General features: G+C 40.7%; 1 protein-coding gene across 3 annotated transcripts; it reads right to left on the bottom strand.

Annotated features, from left to right (window-relative positions):
• Window positions 1-699: 699 nt before the first annotated feature.
• On the bottom strand, window positions 700-16,428 carry slc17a8 (solute carrier family 17 member 8). Of its 3 annotated transcripts, none has more exons than XM_072385192.1 (12): window positions 16,199-16,428; window positions 15,099-15,354; window positions 13,626-13,744; window positions 12,081-12,195; window positions 10,870-10,957; window positions 8,622-8,708; window positions 7,452-7,585; window positions 7,195-7,344; window positions 5,461-5,593; window positions 5,117-5,227; window positions 4,400-4,527; window positions 700-1,944 (listed from the first exon to the last, which is right to left on the bottom strand). In XM_072385192.1, exons 1-12 carry the CDS (start codon window positions 16,294-16,296, stop codon window positions 1,615-1,617), a joined length of 1,749 nt encoding a protein of 582 aa, XP_072241293.1. In that variant the 5' UTR covers window positions 16,297-16,428; the 3' UTR covers window positions 700-1,614. The 3 variants fall into 3 exon arrangements, with proteins under 3 accessions (XP_072241293.1, XP_072241292.1, XP_072241294.1); XM_072385191.1 differs by having other exon boundaries at window positions 7,443-7,585; XM_072385193.1 differs by lacking the exon at window positions 7,195-7,344.
• Window positions 16,429-27,000: the final 10,572 nt, after the last annotated feature.

The raw sequence follows: 27,000 nt of genomic DNA on the forward strand, positions 1-27,000 counted from the left end.
AATTCCTTATATTTCTAATCTGGCGCCCTCATCAGATCAAAATTTCCCTCCAGTAGTTTGGCTCACGACTGAAAAACTAATGTCAGAGAGAATATATCTCAGTTCGTCAGGTACTGTGTTCTCAAAGCTTCCATTTTCAGTATTTATGCATCCTGGTCCTCTTAGACCAGTTTGTTTTTGTCTTGTTTTGTTTTCTGGGATAAGTTATCTGGAGGCCTGGAAACATACAACCTCAGACCAAAAGACTTTTCAGGGTCTTTGGAACATAGGATCCAAAGAACCCAGGAGCTTGAGAACATGTGTCTCTGTGGGCATAAAACAGACTGCTCAGACAATTTAGCATTGTAACATTAGACCTGCTGGATATCAGCATGTTCGCCACCGTTTTTATGATATGACATTTGTCTAAGCATTCAGCAAGTGCAGCCCCATCAGAAATGACAGCAAATCTGCTGAACTTTAGCTTTTCTATAACAGAACAATTTGCAAATTGTGTCTACATCTTGATTAACTGCAGAACACAAGACCTGTCACTCAGTATTCAAGAGTCTTGAAGCTGTTTATGTGTTTTAAGTCTCTAAACAATCCCCACACTGTACAGAAATGTAGTTTATTGCATGTCTGGTCCGTTCACGTGCAAATCAAACAAATATTCTCTGAAACAACAAGATAATAATTTACTGTACAAAAATGTGCCTCTCTTCTGTAGCAGTAATAAGCAGTGAGTGTATATATATATATATATATATATCCCTGGTTCTTGAATGAATTATTTTAGGAAACCAAGAAGATGTTCATACATCAAATACCAAGAAAATGCAAAGAAGCCAAACACGTGATGAATGAGAGTTTCACTAAATGTATTAACATTGAGCTCACCATCCATTCAACCCCAGAGCTCTACATATGAAAGGCTGATATAGAAATGCGTCAGATAATGAGCAAAGACCGGTTCAGAAAAGGACAGCAAGCAAAATGATGACAGAGTGCAATCTTTCAGCAACAGCAAACACATACAGTATGGGCAACAAAACCAAGAGACTTACGACGCTAACACTGCGGTCTGCTGGAAGACCTGTGATTACATTCCAGTAGTTTGTCTCTTTTCACGTTGCAAAGCTGACACAAAACATTTCATAAACTGTTCACGTGGATTTAATAAAGACACAATCAGCACAGGTTGCAGGAAAAGAAAGCTGATAAGTGTTTATCATGTTTCTTTAACATGGTGCTGGTTGATCCACAAATGATGATCTGTGGCGTCCACTGCACTAAGCTTGCTGTGTATGTCAGCATTGGTTCATTTCATTCTTCACTTTCCTATCATTGTGTTTTTGCCGATGATTCATTCTTTCGGTTTAGTGGGATTCAGTAAAAATCATGTTTAGTTTTAGCAGTTGGACTTTTTCAGAACTTGAATTCTATTTTTGTGGACAATAAAGTACATCACAGTTAAAAAGCTGTATCGGTCAAAGCTGAAAAAAGGCCGTCTTGAGTTACTTATAATGACGCAGCTCCTGCGACTTCTCTTTCTCTTTTCCACAGGAGTGAAATCAGACCCTGTGCTTTGACCGTGTTTCAGTGTTTTGGAAGTCCTATGCCCCGCATGCCGTCTCACTGGTACCGGTCCTGGTAGTCCCCGTTCCCATAATGTTCCTCTTCCTCTTGCATGGTCACCCCCCTTTTCGTTTTCCAGCCCTGTTTTCGACCGGATGAATTGTCTGTTGTTCCGTAACTCATTTTGGGAGCCAGTGCATTCTCAGTGTTGAGCTCAGACTCTTCAGCCAGCTCGTCCTCATCAATAATGCCACATTTATCCTCACTTAAGCTCTCAGGGTTAGCCCAGTCCTGCTGCTCTCCCGAAGCAAAGATAGCGTAGAAGATGACCCCAGTGTAATGCACCATGGACGCAATAACAAACACATTCTGCCACTCAAGACGAGTCTGTGGAGAGATGAATACAGTCAAAGGATTTCCTGTCAGAGACAGACATACTGATATTTCACTGATGTGTCCACAGCCTTGTTCATGGCGGTGACAAAAACTACAGCTACTACGAGCATGATAAATTTTACAATGTGATAAATTATAAACAGCAGCCTTTGAATACTGCGAGGCAACATACAGCAATCAAAGGCTCCACAAAAACATATCAGTAATTATTTATACATACTATGTACAAAAACTTCAGAGGACGCTGTCAGAATTTCCTGTGATGTTTTCTGTATATATTTCAGAGCAGGACCTAGCAAAGAATATTCAGTTAAAGCCTAATTAATGATCTAAGATGAATTGCTTGTGAATTCTGATCTTGTTTCTAAAACAAGTCAGTGTATGAAGCTTGACACTGACCCATTAATTATTCAAGTAGAAAAAAGGCACCCGACAAAAAGGATAAAAGCGGGTTGTGTCTAAGCATGACAAAACCAGCGATGAACTCATTTCAAATTGTATATTCAGGCATTTTGTTAGCGGCAGCCTGTTGCAAAGACACTAATTTATTCTCATTTCTTTGCTTGCATTTAGTTGCACAGTATGACAGACATAAACTTTTCATTTTTGCTCTGACAAGATGATTCCCAAAGAGCACATCTCAACGTGGTTTGTGGGGTGTTCTTAAAAAATTGCAGGAAAAGAAGAAGAAGAATTGGCAGGTTTTAAAAACTATCTATAGCAGATGAGCAGTGTCTGAAAGTGATGTCATCAAGTATCTGAACCTTCAGTTGATCCATCTACAGTTGGCCCAAGCCTCATTAGAAATGGTCTCCATGGAAGGGTGGCTGCCAAGAAGCCGTTCTTAAGGAAGGGATACAGGGAGAAAAGGCTGAGCTATGCCAAATGACTCATGAAGTGGACAGAAAATCAGTGGCAACAGGTCTTATGGAGGGATGAATCCTCCCCAGAGCCCGGACCTCAACATTACTGAAGCAATGTGGGATCATCTTGACAGAGAATGGAACAAAAGGCAGCCAACATCCAAAGAAGAGCTTTGAAATGTCCTTCAAGAAGCCTGGAAAACTATTCCTGAAGATTACTTCAGGAAATTACAAAAAAGACTGTGTTGAAGAATAAACCAAATGTTAATTCTGAAGCTCATCACAACTGTACAAATTCTGTTTTTGCCTCAAAGACTGAATTTACATTTATGATTGCATGTCTCTCAATAGATTGTTCTTCCTATTCCCTGTCTCCCTGTTAAAAAAAGAAGAAGAAGAAGAAATGTGGGGTGTTACAAGACTTATTTTGCTGTACTGAATGTATACATTTTTTTATTCCTCAGATCACAGGATTTTCAGTTTTCCACTTTAACTTTGTCCATCTTAAATTAGTTCAAGTCCATAGAAAGCAGGCAAGGCAGGGCTCAAGGATCGGGATGTATCCTAGCGACAGGATGTCAACAAATGATGTTGAAAGGAAGCTCAAAGAAGGTCTTTACAGCACAAAGACAAAGCAAGGCAAGTCTGACATTTGGAGAAGTTTCTCAATCGTCCATGAATCTCTTTATTAAAAGCCTATAAAATGACGTGTTTTCTCCTGCGGGACGGGAGAAGACACAAAATCAATACATTTCTATTATTGTGCGTGCATAAATTCTCAAAGTTTTTCGGGTGCGGGCGGGAGTGAACATACACGTTGCGGGAGCGGGCGGTAATGGTCAGAAATTCAGCGGGAGCGGGATGAAGGGCTCTGCTGTGTATTTTAAAAGAACTTAACAAAGCGCCTCAAGTGTCATATGAGTATGTTCATTCAATTCTGTATAAATAATGTAGAGCTATGCAAATTTCTTTGACATTAAAATTGTGTTTTGTTACAGTCAAAGTTATACTGCAGTGATGCTTGAAACATTATTTTATGTATTATAAGTATGTATTCCCAGTGGCGGTGGCGTGGAGGGCCTTGAGAAAGCGGTTAGCCCCGGGGCCCATGATGCTTTAATGCGGGCCTGATCTCAGGGTCTTGTTTCTTTTAAAATCCAGAGACAATGTTTCTCTGTGTTTTCTCTTTGTATTTTTCTATTTTTCAGAGGCGACCATGAAGCAAAGCAATGATTTCTGCTACAGAATCCTGTTTGTTTTTAATGCAGTGCAAGGTGTGAAGACATCAAGCCATTAAGAGCTGGAGACTTGTCCTTTGTGTTTCTCTTGAATTTTCTTCATGCTTTAGGGATGTTAACTGATGAAAAGTAATTTCATACCCGGTCTTTTCTTTATCACCAATACAAAATACTAAACACAGGTTTATTGTGCTGTTTTTGCTCTCTGTTAAACACAGGGTCATTATAAACAGTGACCCATTCTTTCTGGAAACAGGGTTTTAAAATAAAACCTGTATATATGTGTGTATGTATATATATATATATATATATATATATACTGTATACATTTGATATATGGTGTACCTTGTGTTTAGTCAAAGCTCCAACAATCAAGGGACACACCATTCCAGACAGCGTTCCCACTCCATTAGAGATGCCCATCAGGATGCTGGCATAGCGAGGAGCAATATCCAGATGATTGACATTAAAACCTAATGACACAGTACACACAGGAACATATTATGAGTGTAACATAAACCTGACACCATGGACCACTGTATTTGAATAATTTTACATGAAAATGGTTTAGATTCACGTGGACACTTTGATATTTTGTTTGCTTCACACCAGTCGGTGAAATACTCAGCGAAAGCACCTCTGTGAAAACCACGTGCATGTATACTCCATCACACATAGAGGGAAACACAATAAACTACATCAAAAAGTCTTATATAATCCAAAACAAACACAATAGAAAAGACACTAATGAAAAAAAAGCCCAGTCTTTATGTAGTTGTCAAAGGATTGTCGTCTAGCTGTGCCTACACCGCGCTCAAGACAATCCAGACTTTTTTCACCCCTGTCACCTCTGACAGAGTCTGACTAGTGGTTTCCTTCTATGTAGCTTATTATGAGCTTTGATGTTGGCTGTAATGTTATATCCTAATTTGTAAGTCGCTTTGGATAAAAGCATCTGATAAATGCATAAACATAACATAAACATATTAAATCTCCACACTTTATGCAGTCAAGTTCAAAATCTTGAATCTGACAAATAAACAAATGTTTCTGTGGGAATACCTGATATGGCAAATCCACTGAAGCCTACAGCCAGCACAAGGAAGGAAATGGCGACCCCTCGAGTGTGAGAAAATCCAACCACCAGCAGTAGAGTAGCCTCCATACCAAACCCTAATGCAAAATATCACAATAAGTAATCAGTAATTATCCAGTTAAAATGTGCTTCAAGTGATGATGAAAAATTTACCTCCAAAACTAGAGACTAAGCAGACAAATTTAAATATTTTTAGGTGTGAATGTTAGACATGTTCTACAAAATGACATCTAAAAACACATTCAGAATGAGGCAGTATCTGTATAAACTGTTATAAAATTAGGTTAGTTAAGGTTAACAACGAGCATACCTCCACAGTTCATGACTTTCCTCACATTTGTGGTAGACATGATTTTGTTACTGCGTAGGAAGTCGGCCAGCTGTCCTCCAATAGGAACAACGATCGTCATCACCATGTGGGGGACGGCAGACAGGATCCCCACCTGTAAGGAGTTCACTCATCAAGTACAATGTCTAAAAAAAGTAAGGTCGCTTAATCCAATAAAATCAGATGCAGAGATTTTTTACATCATGTACATTTGACTAGAAACAGTACAAGAACAATCTATAAAAAGCTGAAACTAATTTGGCAATATTTCTTTAAAAAAAAGGTTAATACGTCAGTCACAGGGTGAGTATAAATGGAGCTTCCCGCAGACACTGGCTGTGTTTGAAATAACTAACTCCCTATGTAGTGGCCCACATAAATTTGTTATTTGTGCTGTCCAAATGTATTTTATATACCAAACATAGTGTAGTCAAAGCATGTGACAATGCATCATCAAACGTACAGTAGAATCAGTGGTCACTAACTGAGCAATTATAAACCATAATATATACCATAATGCAATGCGATTCGTGAGACAGTGAGAGTGTGATTTCAGACACAGCCGACCAAGTCTTTGAAAAGTAAAGATCGTGAAGGAATTACCAATGAGGATGTTAAGTAGATGATATCACAGAAGAGAGAGAAAATCAGGAGAAATGTATGCACATAAGGGCCCTGAGGAAACACTGTACAAAATCCTTGCATTGGGTCAGAACCCCTTTGGAAAACTTTAGGTGGTCACAAACACTGCATCTACCAACAAAAAGTCATTTACGAATGAGATCCAGAAACCATCCAGAAACCACCTCGTCTTAAAGTGAACTGACGTTCAGTGTAAAACTCTCCTGTTGTCATGACCACCGCATACTCAAGGCCAAAGCAACCCGAAATGATAACACAATACAAAACAGGCTGCCTACATTGGTCCAGAGTGCAAAATGTTGCAGCCTCACATTAAAGGCTAAAAAAGATTGCTGGTCTGAGTCCTACACGCATGCTTTACTGTTCATGGTTTGTGACAACAATCTACATGATTACAGCTTACTCAGTTTACATTTCATCTCATCATGTCATGTGAATGCTGCCTGATAAAAAACAACAGCCTGGAAATTAGTTGACCCAATTCCTAACCACGAAATGAGATTAGTCCTGCTACATACTGGACAAGTGGACAAACGTATGTATTACACGTTTTCTGGTTAGATTGGGCAGGCTAAAGAGAACACAGTTGCTCTAAGCGCACAGCTTAAAAGCAAACATCTGTGTTTGTGTCATACGTTAGTGCACATAGAACGGGTAACTGCCACATCTGTGCAGGCCCCAGTAATCCTGAACTAAACTGTATATACAGGTTCTGAGGTTATGTGTGCTGTCATCCTGATTACAGATTTTACACATAAGGCCTTGCTTGTTCCAGCAAGATAATGCCAAACAGGATTCTGTAAAGAAAGAGTTCAGGTACTAAAGTAACTGTCTGAAACCATTTATGAAACAAAAAAAATACAACAAAGCAAAACAAAATTGCCCTTTCAAAAACTGCAGCAGCTGGTCCCTGAAATGCTTACAGAGTCTGGTTTAGAGGAAGGAAAAGAAGAGGTACAACACAAATGCAGTGGTAAACATGCCCCTGTTCCACCTTTCTAGCCATGCGATTTTGACCTAAAATGCTTTGATTCAAATATTTTTAACATTTAATGTTTTAGTGTTGTTGCTGACCTTGCTGATGGGAAAACCAAACACTTCCTCAAAATACGCCGGCTGGCTGATGAGAAGCAGGTAGAAGGTCCAGCTGCGGCAGAAGTTTGCCACAATGATGGCATAGACGGGCATGGAGGTAAAGAAACGACGCCACGGAGTCTTGAATTTCTGTGATTGAGGGAGAGATTGTGTCAGATTTTCACTGGAACCATAACAAACTTCAGAGGTGTACTCTTAAAAACCCACAGGTTGTTGCACATGCACACCTCCGTTACACTTAGCTGGTTGACTGTTTCACCAATGCTGGACTCGATGTACATCCTCTCCTCGTCTGTGATCGTGGGATGTTCAGCAGGACTTCCGTAAGCCAGCAGGAGCCACAGGATGTACCACAAGATCCCAAAAACTCCTTTTATTAAAAAAAGAACAGAAAAACTCATTTGTAGATGAGCGCCTCAATATCTTTGTAGTGAAGGGTTTGTAAAGTATAGAGGAGTAAATTGAGTGCTGGACGGATTAATTAAACCAAGCAGAGACCTTCTCTGGACCACAAGAATTTTCATTATTAAAAAATGTAACCAGCATGAGTCACAGAGGCGAGACAGGAAAATACTAATTCACATCAATAAATCATGAGATCCTATCACAGCAAAAGCAGAGAAGGGTTTTATTAAAACATGTTGCCAAGGTATGAATTTTATGTGACTGATAATAATTTTAATCAAATGAAACAGCAATTCAGATAACACTTATAGTACAAAAGCGTACAAAGTATAACTACCAGAGAGCAACGTGTCGGTCAAATATTATGAAAGCCACTTTTCATGGCACCAAACTGTATTCTTAATAACTCTACAGCTGATAAAAATCATACACAGTTCCCTCAACAAACAAATATTTGATTTATCATTCCAACTAATAGGTTTGTTAACCGTTTGCTGATGCTTACTTTTTGTATTTGCCAGTAATGTTATTATAAATGTTGGCAAATGATAAAGAAGAAGTTATCCTAACATTGAAGTATTTCTCTACCAAACAATCAGGTCTGTAGTTGAGTAATTATTAATGAACAGATATTAGTGCAGACTCCCTGCAGATAGTTAAGTGGTCCATTTGAGGGTCTCCCTGAATATTCAATCAGTATAAAAGACGAGTAAATCTTCAACTATGTTTTCACCACCTGGAAGCTCGTAAAGTGTTTCATTAATGTAGGATCTTTATTAAAAAAGGTTAATTAACACTTTGAAAAAAACAACAGCTGTTAAGGGAGCTGAGACCTTACCAAAATAATTAGTTAAAGTTGTTTGATTGTTAGGTCTATTTCTTTTTATTGACGCAACAAGACAAAAAAGGTAAAGTGATACTCTACCATATTTTCTCATTGTGAAAATGAAGGGTTTAATTGGGTTTTAGGTCTGAGGTGTTCATTCATACATCAGCCTTACCATAGATATAGAAGACTGATGACCAGCCAACGTACTGAACGAGCACTCCTGCTAAAGGCATGGCGATCACTGCTCCTGCGTAGGATCCTGGGATGAACAGAACTCTTTGTCAGTGCATTTCTCCATCAGTAACAATGGATCTCAGTGACATTTAATCATCATGAAATATGTTTTCTCTCATCAATGCATTTACAGTGCCTTGCAAAAGCATTTACCCCCCTTTGGCATTTTTCATGTTTTGCTGCCTCACAACCTGGAATTAAAATGGATTGTTTGAGAGTTTGCAACATTTCATTTACAGAACATGCCTAAAACTGTGAAGATGTTTTTTATTATTATTATTGTGAAGCAAACAACAAATAGGACAAAATAACAGGAAACTTAAGCATGCATAACTGTTCACCCCCCCTCCCTAAAGTCAGTACTTTGTAGAGCCACCTTTTGTGGCAAATACAGCTGTAAGTCTCTTTGGATATATCTCCATGAGCTTGCCACATCTTGCCCCTGGGACCAATTTTGCCCATTCCTCAAGGCAAAGCTGCTCCATCTCCTTCATGTTGGATGGTTTTTGCTTGTGAACAGCAATCTTCAAGAATTGCTCAAGAATATCCCTGTAATTGGCACCAGCCATCTTTTCCTCGACTCAGACCAGTTTTCCAGTCCCTGCTGCTGAAAAAATCCCCACAGCATGATGCTGCCACCACCATGTTTCACTGTGGGGATGGTGTTTTTGGGGTGATGGGATGTGCTGGGTTTGCGGCAGACATAGCGTTTTCCTTGATGGCCCAAAAGTTCCATTTTAGTCTCATCTGACCAGAACACCTTCCTGGCCCACATGCCTCTTGGCAAACTCAAAACATGCCTTCTTATTTTTAACACTAAGTAATGGCTTTTTCTTGGCCACTCTTCCATAAAACCCAGCTCTATGGAGTGTAAGGCTTATTGTGGTCCCATGGACAGATACTCCAGTCTCTGCTGTGGAACTCCTTCAGGGTTACCTTTGGTCTCTGTGCTGCCTCTCTGATTAATGTCCGGTCTGTGAGATTTGGTGGGTGGCCCTGTCTTGGTAGTTTTGTTGTGGTACAATGTTCTTTCCATTTGAAGATGATGGATTTTATGGTGCTCTGAGGGATCATCAAAGATGTGGATGTTTTTGGGTTTTTTTATAACCCAACCCTGACTTTGTCCCTGACTTGTTTGGAGAGCTCCTTGGTCTTCATGGTGGGGCCTTTTAGAAAAGGTGTGTTTATACCGACAGATCACTTAGATTGCACACAGGTGGACTTCATTTCACTAATTATGTGACTTTTGAAGGTAATTGGTTGCACCAGAACTTTTTTAGGGGCTTCATAGGAAAGGGGGTAGATACATGTGCACATGGCAATTTTCAGTTTTTTAATTATATTTTTATATATATTTTTCTCATTTCACTTCACCAACTTAGACTATTTTGTGCAGATCCATCACATAAAATAAAACCTTTAAATTACAGGTTGGAATGTAACAAAATACGTAAAAAGCCAAGGGGGGTGAATACTTTTGCAAGGCACTGTACCTTTCAGTATGGTGAAAATGTGTCTTAACAAATACAAAGAATCAAAGAAATGCATTATGTACACTGGGTTATGGTTAGACACTGTCAAAATGAGGCATTAGCACTGCCATTACAGAGGGGGTGTTTCAGTGTGTTTTCTACTATCTGACAGTGTCACGAGCACTGTTGTTTTCAATAGAGAAGAGAGCATACAAGTGCTTTTGGACAGTAAGCAATGTGAGACTTCATTTAGGTGAATGGAGGGAGAAGCTCTTTCAGATCACGCAGGTGAGCTGCGCTCATTTACAGACAATGTCAAGAGGGTTTTCATGCAGGGGTTGCCATGGTACCAATTAAAGTGCAACACCGTCATTTTAATTTCAGCAGAGACAGCAGAGGTCAGGATCTGCAAAGCAAAATAAGCTCTTTCAAATCCATTTATTGACCAGCCCCATTCTGACTTGTGAGGTTGTGTAAAATATGCTCGTATCTGTTGTCTCTGGATTGTGTTTTGCTCCTTGATTGTGTTTTCAGTTACTGATTGCCACACACCTGCATTGTGTTAATCAACGCCATCGGTTTTCCTCAGGTCCACAATGTTGTAGTATTTGTCAGTGTGTGCTTACATTTCTCCCTTCACAGGTCTCCTCCAGATTTAGTTTTGATAGTTAAATGACAGTTTGTTAGATAAAAGAAAGCATAGGTGCAGCTCACCACAGAATGATGTGGTGGCCAGTCGACTCCGTTCGAGAGGTGGTGCCCATTTGGACCACATCCCGTGACAGGCTGGGTAAGTGACACCCTAACAGGGTAAATGGAAGAAGGTCAAAGACTGACTTGTGGGGAAACCAGGGATTCAACTGGCAGAGCATTGACTTGATGTTGACTGGTTAGCTTAGCTCCCAACTTGTCACATATTCAAGATCCCTTTGCATCCCATTTCAATGCAGTGGGTATCCCCTCAGACATGTAATCTTAGAACATGCCATCTACCAACAGTTATTTTGGGTGTCACTCATTGATCCAAGTTGCTGCCCAATGTGAGTGGAGCATGCTCAGAATATGAGTTGTGCAGGCATAATAGTAAACTAATCCTCCCTGCAAATTGTTGTGCTGAATGATACTAATAAAAAACTTGGTCTCTAATATTGAAATATAACGTCTTACTGCATAGATATGAAATTCAGAGAATTGTAGCATCATTTGTAAGTTATTAAAAAAAGATGAATGTCTTACCCTGACCTCAATGTGCTTATGTATGCACCACTAACATTGGGCAGTGATTCATATGGGGAAATAGCATCGGGTCTGCTTCCTTGCAGTCTGCCATGTTGTACTAACAGGTTTCAGCAGTACAAACAAACTAATGGCTCTTGCATTTTTGTGTAGACACTATAGCTCCCCTGTGTTTTCAGAAGGGCAGAGTGAGGAGGAAAATGCTGAGATGGCTGCAATCTTTAACTTTGCCACAAGACATCTAAAGTCCCACAAATATCTTCTTTAACCCGAAGCATGCTTTCCTAAACCTAATCAAGTAGTTTTGGTACCTAAACCTGGCCGCACAGCTGTTGTAGATCTAATTTGCATTATTGTTTTGTTTTTTTTTGTTTAGCAGAAAAGGGCTAGAGCCTATCCAAGCGTATCATCACCAAACAACAATATGTAGATTACAACCCTGCATATTCAGGACAATGCTAGTACCTCAGAGCATTAAAATGTGACCCAAAGGCCCCGGCCCATGTATGACGAGCTGGGAAATACAGTGTGTCACTTCAACGTTTCAACTTTTTTATTTTTTTGGCAGTTGTTTAGCTTCTGATGTGCTGATAGATGGTAAACTGTTTTATCATTTATCTGGCTTACAGAGAAAAAACAAACATACGCAGTTTCCAAGATGTCAAACTGTCAAATAAAAATCTCCGTACCTCCACTAAGCCCTGCAGGATGCGGACAAACATGACGCAGCCGTAGTGCACCCTCGCCGCAGATGGGATGAACATATTCAGCACTGATGTTAGGAAAATGGCAGCCCCAAAAACTCTGTAGAAAAACTGAAATGTCATCATTTTGTACAAAAGTGGGGCCATCTGAATTACTTATGTTATTAAACATTTATGCATTTTTGGCAAAAACACTTCTCAATAGCCACTAAGCCTCTGGCTAAGCTTAGCTTAAGGACATGAAACAAGGGAGAGAAAAGTTAATGCATTTAGTACAGGAAAAAAAAATATTAATAAAATTTTAGTATTGATAGGTGAATTATTTTATCTGCTAATGGAGTCAGCTAGCTGTTCCCTCCACTTCCAAATCTTTATGCAAAGCTAATGGGCGTCTTCTTCCAGCTGTCATTTTCATACAGACCATCAATCAATCAATCAATAGAATGGAAATTAGCCAACATTTGTCTCCTAAAACATTAACTAATCATTTAAAAAAACATTTTAGGGATCATGTAAAACACTATTTGATAAATCTAAAATAATATAAAACATTTGCTAGCTAAATTCACTCATATTTTATCAGTTTGTCTGAATATGTAGAAATTCAAACTTTTTCTGTATCACACGTTTATATTTCAGGAAAGCTAATTATATACCAGTGAAATAATGCTTTTAATAACTTGCATCTTGTGATACTGTCCAAGTCTGTCTACACACGTAAAAGCCCAACAAACAGGTACTACTCAGTGTCTGAAAGCTACTATAGATGTCTAATATTGGGAGCCAGGCGCTATCTGTAAATATCTGACAGTCAAAATATCTCAGTCATTCCTATAATGAGACAGATCTCGCTCCTCTGCCATTCACTGACTGAGATAAAGACATTCCCTTCCATTCACAAGTTTCTGCTTCATCACCACAACGCCGCTGGGCTCCCCTCTCTTCTCTCCTACACTTCAAACCCCCTTCGTTCTCTTTTTCCAAAACAGTGTGTAAGTGACACTTGTAATATTCCAGTGGCTGATGTTTCAGAAAGCAATCAGAGGCAGGATCTTTCATTATTAACTCTGTCAGTGGCGTGTCCTCTTTTCCTGTGAAGCTTTTATTACAGGACTGCTATCTGCTCCATCAGTACTGCTCACCACACCAAACAGCTTTAACCCTTTAACCACATGGACTGAAGAAGCGCCACCCCCAAACCTTCTATCTGCAGGTTAGTCTTTCTGCTGATCCTAACCCTAACATACACAGTCAGGGCTGAAACAAGTTCATCCTCAACTCATGACAGAAAGATCGCAAAGCTTGAGATCCATCATGTGGGAGCTCATATCAAGCATACTGTAATGTAAGCGTCTCTGTCTTTACTGCAGCAACCAGCAATCATTTTCAGACCCGATCAGCATTTTAACCTACAAACTTCCTTGCTCGTTTTTTACCAAACTGCCCAGAACTGAGCTGGTGATGATTATAAAGACGACATTTTCAGAGTTGCAAGAAAATTCAAACACAATGTCATGAAGTGCATGTAACCTGTTGGCAAATAGCTTGTTGGAGATAAATCCGCCAGGGATTTGAGTGACGATGTAGCCCCAGAAGAAGGAGCCATGGATCAAGCCCACTGTTTCTGGGTCCCAGTTGAACTGAGCTTTCTGGAGAAGGAGAAAAGGCAACATGTGGATTACAAAAATTAAATGTGTTACATTTATTGAAGGAAATGACATTTTCATTCTCCAAAGAAGCAATACTGAAGCGATGAGCAAAAAAAATACACTATTGTTCACTTCAATATACATAATATTTTTGCTATTACAATTTAACTTGGTCAGGCAGAGGCGGAAAATACGTTATGCACTGGAGGAACACCTCTCATGCTGTTGTAAACGAAATGGTTGAATTTCAAATATTATCCATCAAAACAATTTGTGCTATTAATAGATGCCAAACAAGTCTTCACAAGTTTTTAGAAAGGAGCCTTCCTGCATGTATGCATCACAATGGTTGGTGCTCTGTCTGCTGCTTCTCCCAACAGCCCATAGTTCAGAAGTGTCCAGCCTGGTTTCACAGAAAAATGAAAAAGTAATCTAACACAAAATTCTTTGTATTCATGCTGATGTAGATTAAATCTATATATGTATATTTTTTGTGCCATCCAGCACAACTTTCCAAGTATAATATTTCAATTGGACGAAATGCATCTAATGGCTTGTGTGTCCAGCACACTTAGCGTGTTTTTTAAAATCAAAAAACGTAGATATGCGTCTAATCTCCTGGAAAAAAAAGGATATCTTGATGCCAGATATTGTTACAAGGTCAGTTTAACCTTAGCCACCTCATTTTACATACCTAACAGAAACATCACATCTTTAATACCCATTTATAACCAAGTATTTTGTTATTTGTAAAACACCAACAGAACAACAACTGAAAGTGTAAGGATACACCGACTGAATACAAAAACATCTGTTTGAAATACAGTTACATGAAGTCGCCAGTGGTAAGGAAAGGACTTGATCTAGTCTCTTCCAATTGCAGCCGAGCATGACCCCTCAGACCAAAAAATATTAACTTTTCCACCTTTAATTCACAAGTCAAGACGTGACTATTTCACTAATGCTGTGACAGTGTTTCTCTGTGGAGTATTTTCTGTGTTGTAACACGAAAACACAGCAAAAACCATCTATGTTAGTAGATTAACTTTACGTGATGGGGTCACTTTTAGTTTATTAGAGGTTGCTGCACTCCAAGAAATAGTTCCTTAGTGAATGTGATAAACCCAAAAACCAAAGCGTGTCTCCCACAGTTGGTCTATGAAAGCAGGATATGTTTCCACAATTAAAATCATTCTAATTCGTAATTCATGTGTGTGGTGATGTCAAGTTTCTGTGGTTGTGGAAGCACCATTACTGATTCCTCAACGTTATAGCAGTCACCCATCCCCAACGTGCCCGTGCCAAAAAGGGTAAAATCAGTAACTCAGGGTTCTTGGTTGATAGCTCCATCTACCTGAAGCACTGGAGTCCCATTTATATAGACAGTGTTGTTGTTCACCATCTCCACAATCGCGACACCAAGATTGCATCGAATCCCGAAGGAGATGCAGAACCCCAGGCCGCTGAGGATGGCGATGATGTAGCGCTTAGGCAGGCCGCCACAGCTGCAGTCCAGCAAGGGGGCAGGACGCGGTGTTGGAGCCACTGGTCGACCATCCTCCGTCAGTTCAATGTTATCCTCGTCCTCAACATTACTACCGTCTATTTTCCTAAGGTGCAAAAAGGAAGTTATCTGCTCAGCTTTATCTGAATTCACATGTCTCCTTGACTCTAAGTGTCCCGTGTAAAAGCACATACTGACTGTGAATTTATGTGTTCACATTATGATGATCAACCGCTTTTGTGTTTGACTGCATCAAATTCTGTCGACAAAAACATATCATACTTCATGGGAAAAAGGAGGAAAATGGTCACTTGAACTGCTCTTATAAGGTTTATGTCAGGTGCACCAATATCTACACCTGATCTAGAATCCACCTTTCGTGTTTGTATGTTCATTCGCATGTTGTAGTCTGACAAGAAAATCATGTGATCATATTTTTGCACAGAAGGGAAAATAGTTCTGTGTCACATTTATACTTGTCTGTCAGAAAAGAAGAATTCCCATTTCCCTCTTGTTCGTAATGTAAGTACACTTTGCATGACACAAAATTAATTTTCCAGGAAATTACATACTTTGTACTTTATCTCCAAAAATGATACTCCTCTCTATGTATGGAGGCTTCCCCACCATAAACACACACTCCTCTTTGAATTGTGTATCAGATATGAAATATGTATTAATAAAATCTGATTGCCTCACTGGCGTTGCGTGGTGAGCACAAGAATCAAATATTTATTTATCATCAGGATCTTGGAGAACATGGCGATCTTTCTGTGCTCTCTCTCAGGGTCTCCTCTTCCCTCTGGCAGCAGTTTGAGCCCTCTTACTTTAGTATGCCTACAAGTTGCTATGAAAATGGATATTGATAACGAGACTACTTACAGTCCAGAAAAATCAGACAGTCTTCATGCCATCTTTCAACAACTGTCCATACAAATAAAAGCTCTCACCTTTGTAGTTTTCCCAGAGAGTCCCCCATGGTATTCTTTACCTCCTCCTTCCCAGGTTTGAGCACCTGCTCTTTCAGTCCTGCTAAACTAAAGGGCATTTTTCTTTGTTTGCTTACCCTCTTTATCCCAAAACAATCTTAATAATTCACAAGTGCACCTTGTTCTCAGAAAAGGAACAAAAATCCACTAGAAGCTGTTCCTCATCCTCTCAGAGTTTGTGGCACTGGGGCTTGGCTCCACCTTTCAGCGGTACCAGGGATCCCTCAGAGGTGACAAGGACCACCTTTTGGATCAGTGAAGAAGTGGAGTGGAGGATAATGTTCAAAAGTATCACTCAATGGCCAAAAAACCAGCTAGTCAGAACTTGTGTCATCTCTGAAAGGTCCATCCAAGACTGACGGAAAACAGAAAAAAAAAAAGCAGATGCAGAATCTGGTTTTCAGTCTCGAGGCATTGGGATCTACTTCTTGTCTGCAGCTGGACTGAATGAGCTGCTCAGATCTCCATCTCATAACTCATCCACTCCTGTTGAGGAGGGGCAGGTGTTGTTGGTTCAACAAAACCCTGCCCCTCGCTTTTACACATCATCATCCTCATCAGCTGCCCAGCTCCACCCCTTTCATTTAGTTGGTTTCATTCGATAGCAGCGTAGAAGACGAAATGTGTTGAAAAATGCATGAACGTGACATGTTGCACTGAGGAGAGACAGGAGTAACTGGACGGCTGGAGAGTAAAATGGGAGTAGGTGAAACCTAAGATAGAGCCATCAAGTTCCAGGTTTACAACCTGTGCTCTGTCAGTTTTTCCTTGTGAACTCTTTATGTTTTTAATTAAGAAAAAGTAATATAAATTATAGCTGCTCCCCTCCCATAAAGGTGTGTGTTCTAAAGACCTGCAAATAAAGATCTGATCTTATTTCACTCTGGGCATTTCCCTGAAATACTTATTTTGTCGGTGGATTAAGAACTTGCCTCCTCACAGATCACTGAATATGCAGCATTTTTCAAACATTGAAACTAATATTTCAAAAATTTAATCACCGGCTCGGCTGGAGACCCCAGAGTTCCAAATGAGCTCTCAATCACTGCAAGATATATGACAGCTCCATTTCTCGAGGCACGCATTAACTGGTTTCGTGTATGTTCTTGAGCAATATATACTGATTTACTTTCTATTTTAACATGGTTTTATATGATGGCATTCGGTTAATGGGGCATACTTTACGCACACGTTCCAAATCTCTCTGATGATTATCTAAATTATAAAAACATGAAAATTGTGTGAAAACTCACTTTTGTAACTTTGATCTCTTTTGAAAATCCAAAAGACAAATTCTTGACACAAAACTACATTTTCAAATGTAACTCTCATCTGAGCTGCATATGCAGTGGAAAAACTGATGTCTTCATGTAAAAGATGCTTCTGTATAAGCCACGCCTGCCATCTAGTGTTTGGAATGAGGAACTTCATGCAGCTCTTTGGAGAAACAACCAACAAACTGTACAGTTGATGACATCTACTTCCTACAGTTGTTTATGTGAAACTAAAACTTAGCAGAAATAAAAGAAAGGATTTTTATGAAAATGCTGCGGATCTTTGCATGTGCGTTTTATAACATGAACAAATATTCAGTTCATGAACACACAAGAGAAGGGTGGTGAATTAAATGGTTGCTTAACTGATGTTTTTGTAGATGCCTTCTATGAAAACCTTAGACAAAGAGTTCATGCACATGACATTAAATGATGTTACATGAGAATAATATAATTTAATGTCATCAGTTGGACAGACAACACAAATCAGTCTGCATAAAATGAAGTAATATTACATTAAACTTGAGTCACTCAACAACCTAATGTATCATATGCCTGCATAGAGAAAATTATCAAGTTGGTTAATTAGTTCATCTAATGAGAGCAATGTACTTAAAATATCCATTTAGTCTACACCAACATTACAGAGAAGTTTGTAAATCTGGGCAGACAATGTGTTTTTTGTACAGGTATTTTTACTTTATGTTGCAACTTCTCACTGTGGCCAGAATCTGCTGCCTTTATTTCCCTGCTGGTAAAAATGAACTCAAACTACCCCCCTCATCTGTCTCGTTTTAGTCAGTCCAATATAAAAATCAACATTGGCTGACTGTTTCACATCTGCCACATCTGGATGAAAGGTTGCTTCCCTCCCCACGTCTTATCTTACAGGCCTAATGAGCCACCTGAGGGCCTTGATTGGGTTCTTGATTCGTATGGATTGCTTGCCTTCTGCATCCTCACTAATCTTGCAGTGGCAGTGAAAGAGTCGTTGGGTGGTGTATGGGCTTCATTATTCTAATAGGCTTCTCCTGCCTGCACCTGTGAAGGTGTTAATAAAACATGACAGTACTTTCTGTTGATTTAAAAGCGGAGACTGAGGGAGGGAGTCAGCAAGTGCTGAGCTCAAATGTTTTCCGCTATGTTACGTTATATTATTAATAAGTATCCATTTGTTGCTTTTACAGCTGCTCAGAAACACAGAATGAGTCACTCAAGCAACCACAGTTTGCGTTTACCACTCCCCATGCACTTCACAGATTGTGTACAAGGAAAAGCCATCAACAACTTAGCTTCAGGTGACACTCGAGGAGTTTGTAAGCAACATTATCTTTTCCAGTTCTTGAAGCAGATGTTTTCAGCCTCTGATGGCACTTCCCACATCTGCACCTATTAACACAGGAATATACAAAGTTTTCTCCAATTTAAGAGTTTCGGGAGCATCCTGACTGGCTACTGGAATAGTGTGCCTTCACAAGTCAACATCATCCTCTCCCCCATCCCCTTGGCAAGCCTGCAAGAACTTGACTAATCAGGAGACACTTAAGTCAAATCCACTTGTTCTCAGGAGGACATTTCAGCCAGGAGAAAACTCTCCTTTGTTCTGAGATAATTGCAAAAACAGGTTAAACCAGGTTAAACAACCCAGAGTTGTGTTTTAAAGATCAGTTGGTGAGAAATTGAATATATAAAAGAGGACTCCTGATCACTGTTATTCATTTTTATTTGTTCAGTTAAAGAAAAAGACAACACTGGCTGACAGTTATGCATTTATCATGCGCATGATTTTTAATTTTTGGCCCTATTACTGCTACAGTAGAGCAGTGTTGATTTTTCTCTGTATAGGCACTGTGCTATTTGTTATTTTAATGCCCATATATGTGTGAGAAACCCTTTAGATAACATCACATTGCTGTTGAAGTGTTTTATTTTTCTTGCATCACAATGATTGACAGGGATCAATTAAACATTGCATAGCAGTTAAGTCATTAAATGAATCCATGTTATGACCAATGTAAGTTACAGCCAAGTACAAGAGTAAAAATATTGATTTAAACGTTCAGGAAAATGTTTTGCCGTGACAGACAGTGATTAAAGAATCAGAGTGTGAATGAGGTTCAGTGTAATGTAATGCAATGTAAGTAAATACTCTAACAATCATAACATCGGTGATGTGGAAACTAGACAAGGTTTTTGCGTGATTTGATCAAATTTCAAAATATCACTGAGACACGCTTGTGATTTGTATTTTCTGTGAATTTTTATTTATTCGTCAGCAAAAACAATCTTAAGAACTTTACAGATTTACACAAATCGCCTAATCGAAAAAAACAAAAACATTTGGAACATTAACTGATTTTGAAAAATGCCAGATGCAGCATTGCATTTTTATTCAATTCGAATTATGAAATGAAATTTACATGATGACATCAAACCAACATAAATTAGTTTTTCTTTTTATTCAGCAAATTAAACAACTGCCATAGATGACTGAGTTTAGATAAGAGAACATGTTATATACATATATATATATATATACATGTTTCCAATTTAAATAAATGTACTTATTCGTTAAGCCTGCATAGATGGACTGGCGACCTGTCCAGGGTGTACCCTGCCCCAATGATAGCTGGTGATAGCTGGCATAGGCTCCAGTGCCTTCGCAACCCTAAGTTGGAATAAGTGGGTATAGAAAATGGATGGATGGATTAAGCTTGCATATCTCTGGGCTGTATTTAGAAGGGGACGGGTCCTTTGTGTTGGAAGTCGGTGTAGGATTCCAGCAGGTGGTATGCGACATCCCATACGGTGTAGTCCATACTGCAGTTTACAACCATTGACGATTTCAAGATAACTGTGGAAATTATACTACAAATAGTGGCCATGCCTATATGCAGAGTAAACCGTACTAGTTTTTTTGCAAAGGAATTCAATATTCTTCTTGTCTGACCCTCTGTTTCTAAATTCTCAGTGGTAGAGGTCTCCTGCTGTTGGCGGTCCATGGCAGGAGTCTCTGGTTCAGGTTGGTCCTCTAAAAGATCCAGAGGATTATTTCTTTGGCCTTCAGGTGCAATGAGGTTCTCGGGTTGAGTATCCGGAGTGTCAGGTTTTACTTCCTGCTGCTCAACCGCATCAAAAAATTCCTCTTCTTCCTCTGAATCTGTAGCTGTTTGCTCCTCGTGCACATTCAGGCCCTCAGATGTTATATCAAAGAATAAGTCGTGGGTTTGCTCGGGTTGTTCATCTTCACCATTAAAAGTGTCTTCCTTCTCTGACTCTGGAGCAGCACATTCCCTCAGTGGACTCGCTGTCTCCTGCTCAGATACACTCAGGTCCTCCGTGTCCAACTTGTAATGTCTCTGCTCATTTGGCTCGGCCTCAGTGCCAAAGTTCTCCTCTTTCTCAGATTCTTTAATCACAATTTCCACTCCGGCAGTCGGGTCTTCAAATTCTATATCCAAGAATGTGTCATGTCTTTGCTCGTATTGTTCAGCCTCTCTACCAAAGGTCCCTTCTTGCATATAAACTGTAGCCATCATTTCCAAGTTGGACGTAGTTTTATCTTGATCTGGTACGGTCAGGTCAGTCGGGTCAAATGATGCGTCTGGGCTTTGCTCATGTTGCTCAACCTCATCTGCAAAGTTATCTTCTTCCTTCAATTCTGGAGCCACAATTTCCAAGGGAGACCCTGATCTGTGCTCCTCAGATGCAACAAAGTAGTCAAATCTATTATCCAGGAGCATGCATTGTCTTTGCTCGTGCATCTCACCATCAGCAGCTGAAGTCTCTTCCTGCTTATGTTCTACTGTCTCAGTTCCCAAGGAGGTGGTAGCTCTCTGCTGCACTGGCACAGTTCGGTCTTCAGCTTTAATATCCCAGAATGTGCCTGGTGTTTCCTCGTGTTGCTCAGACTCATCAAAAAAATTATCTTCTTGTTCTGATTCTGAAGCCACAATTTCTGAGGGAGACTCAGATTTCTGTTGCTCAGACTCAGCAGCATCCTGAGTTTTGGTATCTGAGAGCATGTCGGGTTGCTGCTCGTGTTGCTCCACCTCAGTACCAAAGATCCCCACCTGCACAGAATCTGTAGCCATGATATCTAAGGTGGCAGTAGTTTTATCTTGATCCGGTACAGTCAGCTCTTCAAATTTTTCTTCAGATTTAACATCTAAACCTGTATCATGCAGCTGCTCATGTTGTTCAGCATCACCAGCGACAGTGTCTTCTTCCTCTGACTCTGGAGCAGCACATTCCCTCAGTGGACTCGCTGTCTCCTGCTCAGATACACTCAGGTCCTCAGATTCATTGTCCATGACCATGTGATGTCTCTGCTCATTTGGCTCGGCCTCAGTGCCAAAGTTCTCCTCTTTCTCAGATTCTTTAACCACAATTTCCACTCCGGCAGTCGGGTCTTCAAATTTCATATCCAAGAATGTGTCATGTCTTTGCTCGTATTGTTCAGCCTCTCTATCAAAGATCCCTTCTTGCATATAAACTGGAGCCATCATTTCCAAGTTGGACGTAGTTTTATCTTGATCTGGTACGGTCAGGTCAGTCGGGTCAAATGATGCATCTGGGCTTTGCTCATGTTGCTCAACCTCATCTGCAAAGTTATCTTCTTCCTTCAATTCTGGAGCCACAATTTCCAAGGGAGACCCTGATCTGTGCTCCTCAGATGCAACAAAGTAATCAAATCTATTATCCAGGAGCATGCATTGTCTTTGCTCGTGCATCTCACCATCAGCAGCTGAAGTCTCTTCCTGCTTATGTTCTACTGTCTCAGTTCCCAAGGAGGTGGTAGCTCTCTGCTGCACTGGCACAGTTCGGTCTTCAGCTTTAATATCCCAGAATGTGCCTGGTGTTTCCTCGTGTTGCTCAGACTCATCAAAAAAATTATCTTCTTGTTCCGATTCTGAAGCCACAATTTCTGAGGAAGACTCAGATTTCTGTTGCTCAGACTCAGCACCATCCTGAGTTTTGGTATCTGAGAGCATGTCGGGTTGCTGCTCGTGTTGCTCCACCTCAGTATCAAAGATCCCCACCTGCACAGAATCTGTAGCCTTGATTTCTAAGGTGGCAGTAGTTTTATCTTGATCCGGTACAGTCAGCTCTTCAAATTTTTCTTCAGATTTAACATCTAAACCTGTATCATGCGGCTGCTCATGTTGTTCAGCATCACCAGTGACAGTATCTTCTTCCTCTGACTCTGGAGCAGCACATTCCCTCAGTGGACTCGCTGTCTCCTGCTCAGATACACTCAGGTCCTCAGATCTGGTATATGTGAACATTTCTGGTCTATGAGGATGTGGCTCAGCCTCAGCAGCAAAGATCTCTTGTTGCTTTGAGTCTGTATCCATAATTTCCAAAGAGGCATTAAACTTATCTTTATCTGGCACAGTCAGGTCTTCAGTTTTAAAATCTAAAGCTGTATCATGTTGTTGCTCATGTTGTTCATTTTCTCTAGGAAAAGTGTCTTCTTCCTCTGACTCTGGAGCAGCACATTCCCTCAGTGGACTCGCTGTCTCCTGCTCAGATACACTCAGGTCCTCAGATTCATTGTCCATGACCATGTGATCTCTCTGCTCATTTGGCTCGGCCTCAGTTCCAAAGTTCTCCTCTTTCTCAGATTCTTTAACCACAATTTCCACTCCGGCAGTCGGGTCTTCAAATTTCATATCCAAGAATGTGTCATGTCTTTCCTCGTATTGTTCAGCCTCTCTACCAAAGATCCCTTCTTGCATATAAACTGGAGCCATCATTTCCAAGTTGGACGTAGTTTTATCTTGATCTGGTACGGTCAGGTCAGTCGGGTCAAATGATGCGTCTGGGCTTTGCTCATGTTGCTCAACCTCATCTGCAAAGTTATCTTCTTCCTTCAATTCTGGAGCCACAATTTCCAAGGGAGACCCTGATCTGTGCTCCTCAGATGCAACAAAGTAGTCAAATCTATTATCCAGGAGCATGCATTGTCTTTGCTCGTGCATCTCACCATCAGCAGCTGAAGTCTCTTCCTGCTTATGTTCTACTGTCTCAGTTCCCAAGGAGGTGGTAGCTCTCTGCTGCACTGGCACAGTTCGGTCTTCAGCTTTAATATCCCAGAATGTGCCTGGTGTTTCCTCGTGTTGCTCAGACTCATCAAAAATATTATCTTCTTGTTCCGATTCTGAAGCCACAATTTCTGAGGAAGACTCAGATTTCTGTTGCTCAGACTCAGCACCATCCTGAGTTTTGGTATCTGAGAGCATGTCGGGTTGCTGCTCGTGTTGCTCCACCTCAGTATCAAAGATCCCCACCTGCACAGAATCTGTAGCCTTGATATCTAAGGTGGCAGTAGTTTTATCTTGATCCGGTACAGTCAGCTCTTCAAATTTTTCTTCAGATTTAACATCTAAACCTGTATCATGCGGCTGCTCATATTGTTCAGCATCACCAGTGACAGTGTCTTCTTCCTCTGACTCTGGAGCAGCACATTCCCTCAGTGGACTCGCTGTCTCCTGCTCAGATACACTCAGGTCCTCAGATCTGGTATATGTGAACATTTCTGGTCTATGAGGATGTGGCTCAGCTTCAGCAGCACAGATCTCCTGTTGCTTTGAGTCTGTAGTCATAATTTCCAAAGAGGCATTAAACTTATCTTTATCTGGCACAGTCAGGTCTTCAGTTTTAAAATCTAAAGCTGTATCATGTTGTTGCTCGTGTTGTTCATTTTCTCTAGGAAAAGTGTCTTCTTCCTCTGACTCTGGAGCAGAACATTCCCTCAGTGGACTCGCTGTCTCCTGCTCAGATACACTCAGGTCCTCAGATTCATTGTCCATGACCATGTGATGTCTCTGCTCATTTGGCTCGGCCTCAGTGCCAAAGTTCTCCTCTTTCTCAGATTCTTTAACCACAATTTCCACTCCGGCAGTCGGGTCTTCAAATTCTATATCCAAGAATGTGTCATGTCTTTCCTCGTATTGTTCAGCCTCTCTACCAAAGGTCCCTTCTTGCATATAAACTGTAGCCATCATTTCCAAGTTGGACGTAGTTTTATCTTGATCTGGTACGGTCAGGTCAGTCGGGTCAAATGATGCGTCTGGGCTTTGCTCATGTTGCTCAACCTCATTTGCAAAGTTATCATCTTCCTTCAATTCTGGGGCCACAATTTCCAAGGGAGACCCTGATCTGTGCTCCTCAGATGCAACAAAGTAATCAAATCTATTATCCAGGAGCATGCATTGTCTTTGCTCGTGCATCTCACCATCAGCAGCTGAAGTCTCTTCCTGCTTATGTTCTACTGTCTCAGTTCCCAAGGAGGTGGTAGCTCTCTGCTGCACTGGCACAGTTCGGTCTTCAGCTTTGATATCCCAGAATGTGCCTGGTGTTTCCTCGTGTTGCTCAGACTCATCAAAAATATTATCTTCTTGTTCTGATTCTGAAGCCACAATTTCTGAGGAAGACTCAGATTTCTGTTGCTCAGACTCAGCACCATCCTGAGTTTTGGTATCTGAGAGCATGTCGGGTTGCTGCTCGTGTTGCTCCACCTCAGTATCCAAGATCCCACCCTGCACAGAATCTGTAGCCTTGATTTCTAAGGTGGCAGTAGTTTTATCTTGATCCGGTACAGTCAGCTCTTCAAATTTTTCTTCAGATTTAACATCTAAACCTGTATCACGCGGCTGCTCATGTTGTTCAGCATCACCAGCGACAGTGTCTTCTTCCTCTGACTCTGGAGCAGCACATTCCCTCAGTGGACTCGCTGTCTCCTGCTCAGATACACTCAGGTCCTCAGATTCATTGTCCATGACCATGTGATCTCTCTGCTCATTTGGCTCGGCCTCAGTGCCAAAGTTCTCCTCTTTCTCAGATTCTTTAACCACAATTTCCACTCCGGCAGTCGGGTCTTCAAATTTCATATCCAAGAATGTGTCATGTCTTTCCTCGTATTGTTCAGCCTCTCTACCAAAGGTCCCTTCTTGCATATAAACTGTAGCCATCATTTCCAAATTGGACGTAGTTTTATCTTGATCTGGTACGGTCAGGTCAGTCGGGTCAAATGATGCATCTGGGCTTTGCTCATGTTGCTCAACCTCATCTGCAAAGTTATCTTCTTCCTTCAATTCTGGAGCCACAATTTCCAAGGGAGACCCTGATCTGTGCTCCTCAGATGCAACAAAGTAGTCAAATCTATTATCCAGGAGTGCGCATTGTCTTTGCTCGTGCATCTCACCATCAGCAGCTGAAGTCTCTTCCTGCTTATGTTCTACTGTCTCAGTTCCCAAGGAGGTGGTAGCTCTCTGCTGCACTGGCACAGTTCGGTCTTCAGCTTTAATATCCCAGAATGTGCCTGGTGTTTCCTCGTGTTGCTCAGACTCATCAAAAATATTATCTTCTTGTTCTGATTCTGAAGCCACAATTTCTGAGGGAGACTCAGATTTCTGTTGCTCAGACTCAGCACCATCCTGAGTTTTGGTATCTGAGAGCATGTCGGGTTGCTGCTCGTGTTGCTCCACCTCAGTACCAAAGATCCCCACCTGCACAGAATCTGTAGCCATGATATCTAAGGTGGCAGTAGTTTTATCTTGATCCGGTACAGTCAGCTCTTCAAATTTTTCTTCAGATTTAACATCTAAACCTGTATCATGCGGCTGCTCATGTTGTTCAGCATCACCAGTGACAGTGTCTTCTTCCTCTGACTCTGGAGCAGCACATTCCCTCAGTGGACTCGCTGTCTCCTGCTCAGATACACTCAGGTCCTCAGATCTGGTATATGTGAACATTTCTGGTCTATGAGGATGTGGCTCAGCCTCAGCAGCAAAGATCTCTTGTTGCTTTGAATCTGTATCCATAATTTCCAAAGAGGCATTAAACTTATCTTTATCTGGCACAGTCAGGTCTTCAGTTTTAAAATCTAAAACTGTATCATGTTGTTGCTCGTGTTGTGGAGCAACACTTTCTCTGAGTGGACTCGCTGTCTCCTTCTCAGATACATTCAGGTCCTCAGATTCATTGTCCAAGAACTTGTGATGTCTGTGCTCATGTTTCTCATCCTCAGAAGAAAAAGTCTCTTTTGTACTAGCTTCATGGTTTCCAGATGTTGTCCTCACCAAGCTGCTGGTTTGATGAACTTCTTCTATTTTTACTAGAACATCATTCAGAGTTGGCGTCAAACTTGTTATCTCTTCTCTGATATCTGTGTAGTTTTCATCACTGTCTAAAGTCTCATTTACCCATCCCTGTATGTTTGTTGTTTCTGGCACAGAATCTAAGTGTTTCGTCTTTGAGAGCCGTTTATGGGGCCTATCCTTTGCATCTGTCGTTTTTTTGTAATGGACATCATTGCCTTCTTCGATAGTGATGCGATTGTGAAGATTACAAATTCTTTGAGGTTGGGCTATCTCCAGTGTTGGTGCCTCTGGCAAATACAACCTACAACATTCCCCCTGTATTTCCAAAGGGTTACCAGACCTTTGTTGCTCAGACAAAACACAGTCCTCAGATGTTATGTCC

Source organism: Leuresthes tenuis, unplaced genomic scaffold (genome assembly GCF_036924035.1).
Source record: "Leuresthes tenuis unplaced genomic scaffold, fLeuTen1.0.hap1 SCAF_5, whole genome shotgun sequence".
Taxonomy (NCBI): domain Eukaryota; kingdom Metazoa; phylum Chordata; class Actinopteri; order Atheriniformes; family Atherinopsidae; genus Leuresthes; species Leuresthes tenuis.

Bases quoted from the DNA above. Each gene is read 5' to 3' on its own strand.
- slc17a8 (XM_072385191.1), bottom strand. From the start codon at position 16,296: ATGCCCTTTAGTTTAGCAGGACTGAAAGAGCAGGTGCTCAAACCTGGG. The intron at 4,528-5,116 runs GTATTCCCACAG...CTGTGTCATTAG, and splicing joins CAGTGGATTTGCCATATCAG to GTTTTAATGTCAATCATCTG. The intron at 1,945-4,399 runs GTACACCATATA...ATCTCTCCACAG, and splicing joins GAGCTTTGACTAAACACAAG to ACTCGTCTTGAGTGGCAGAA.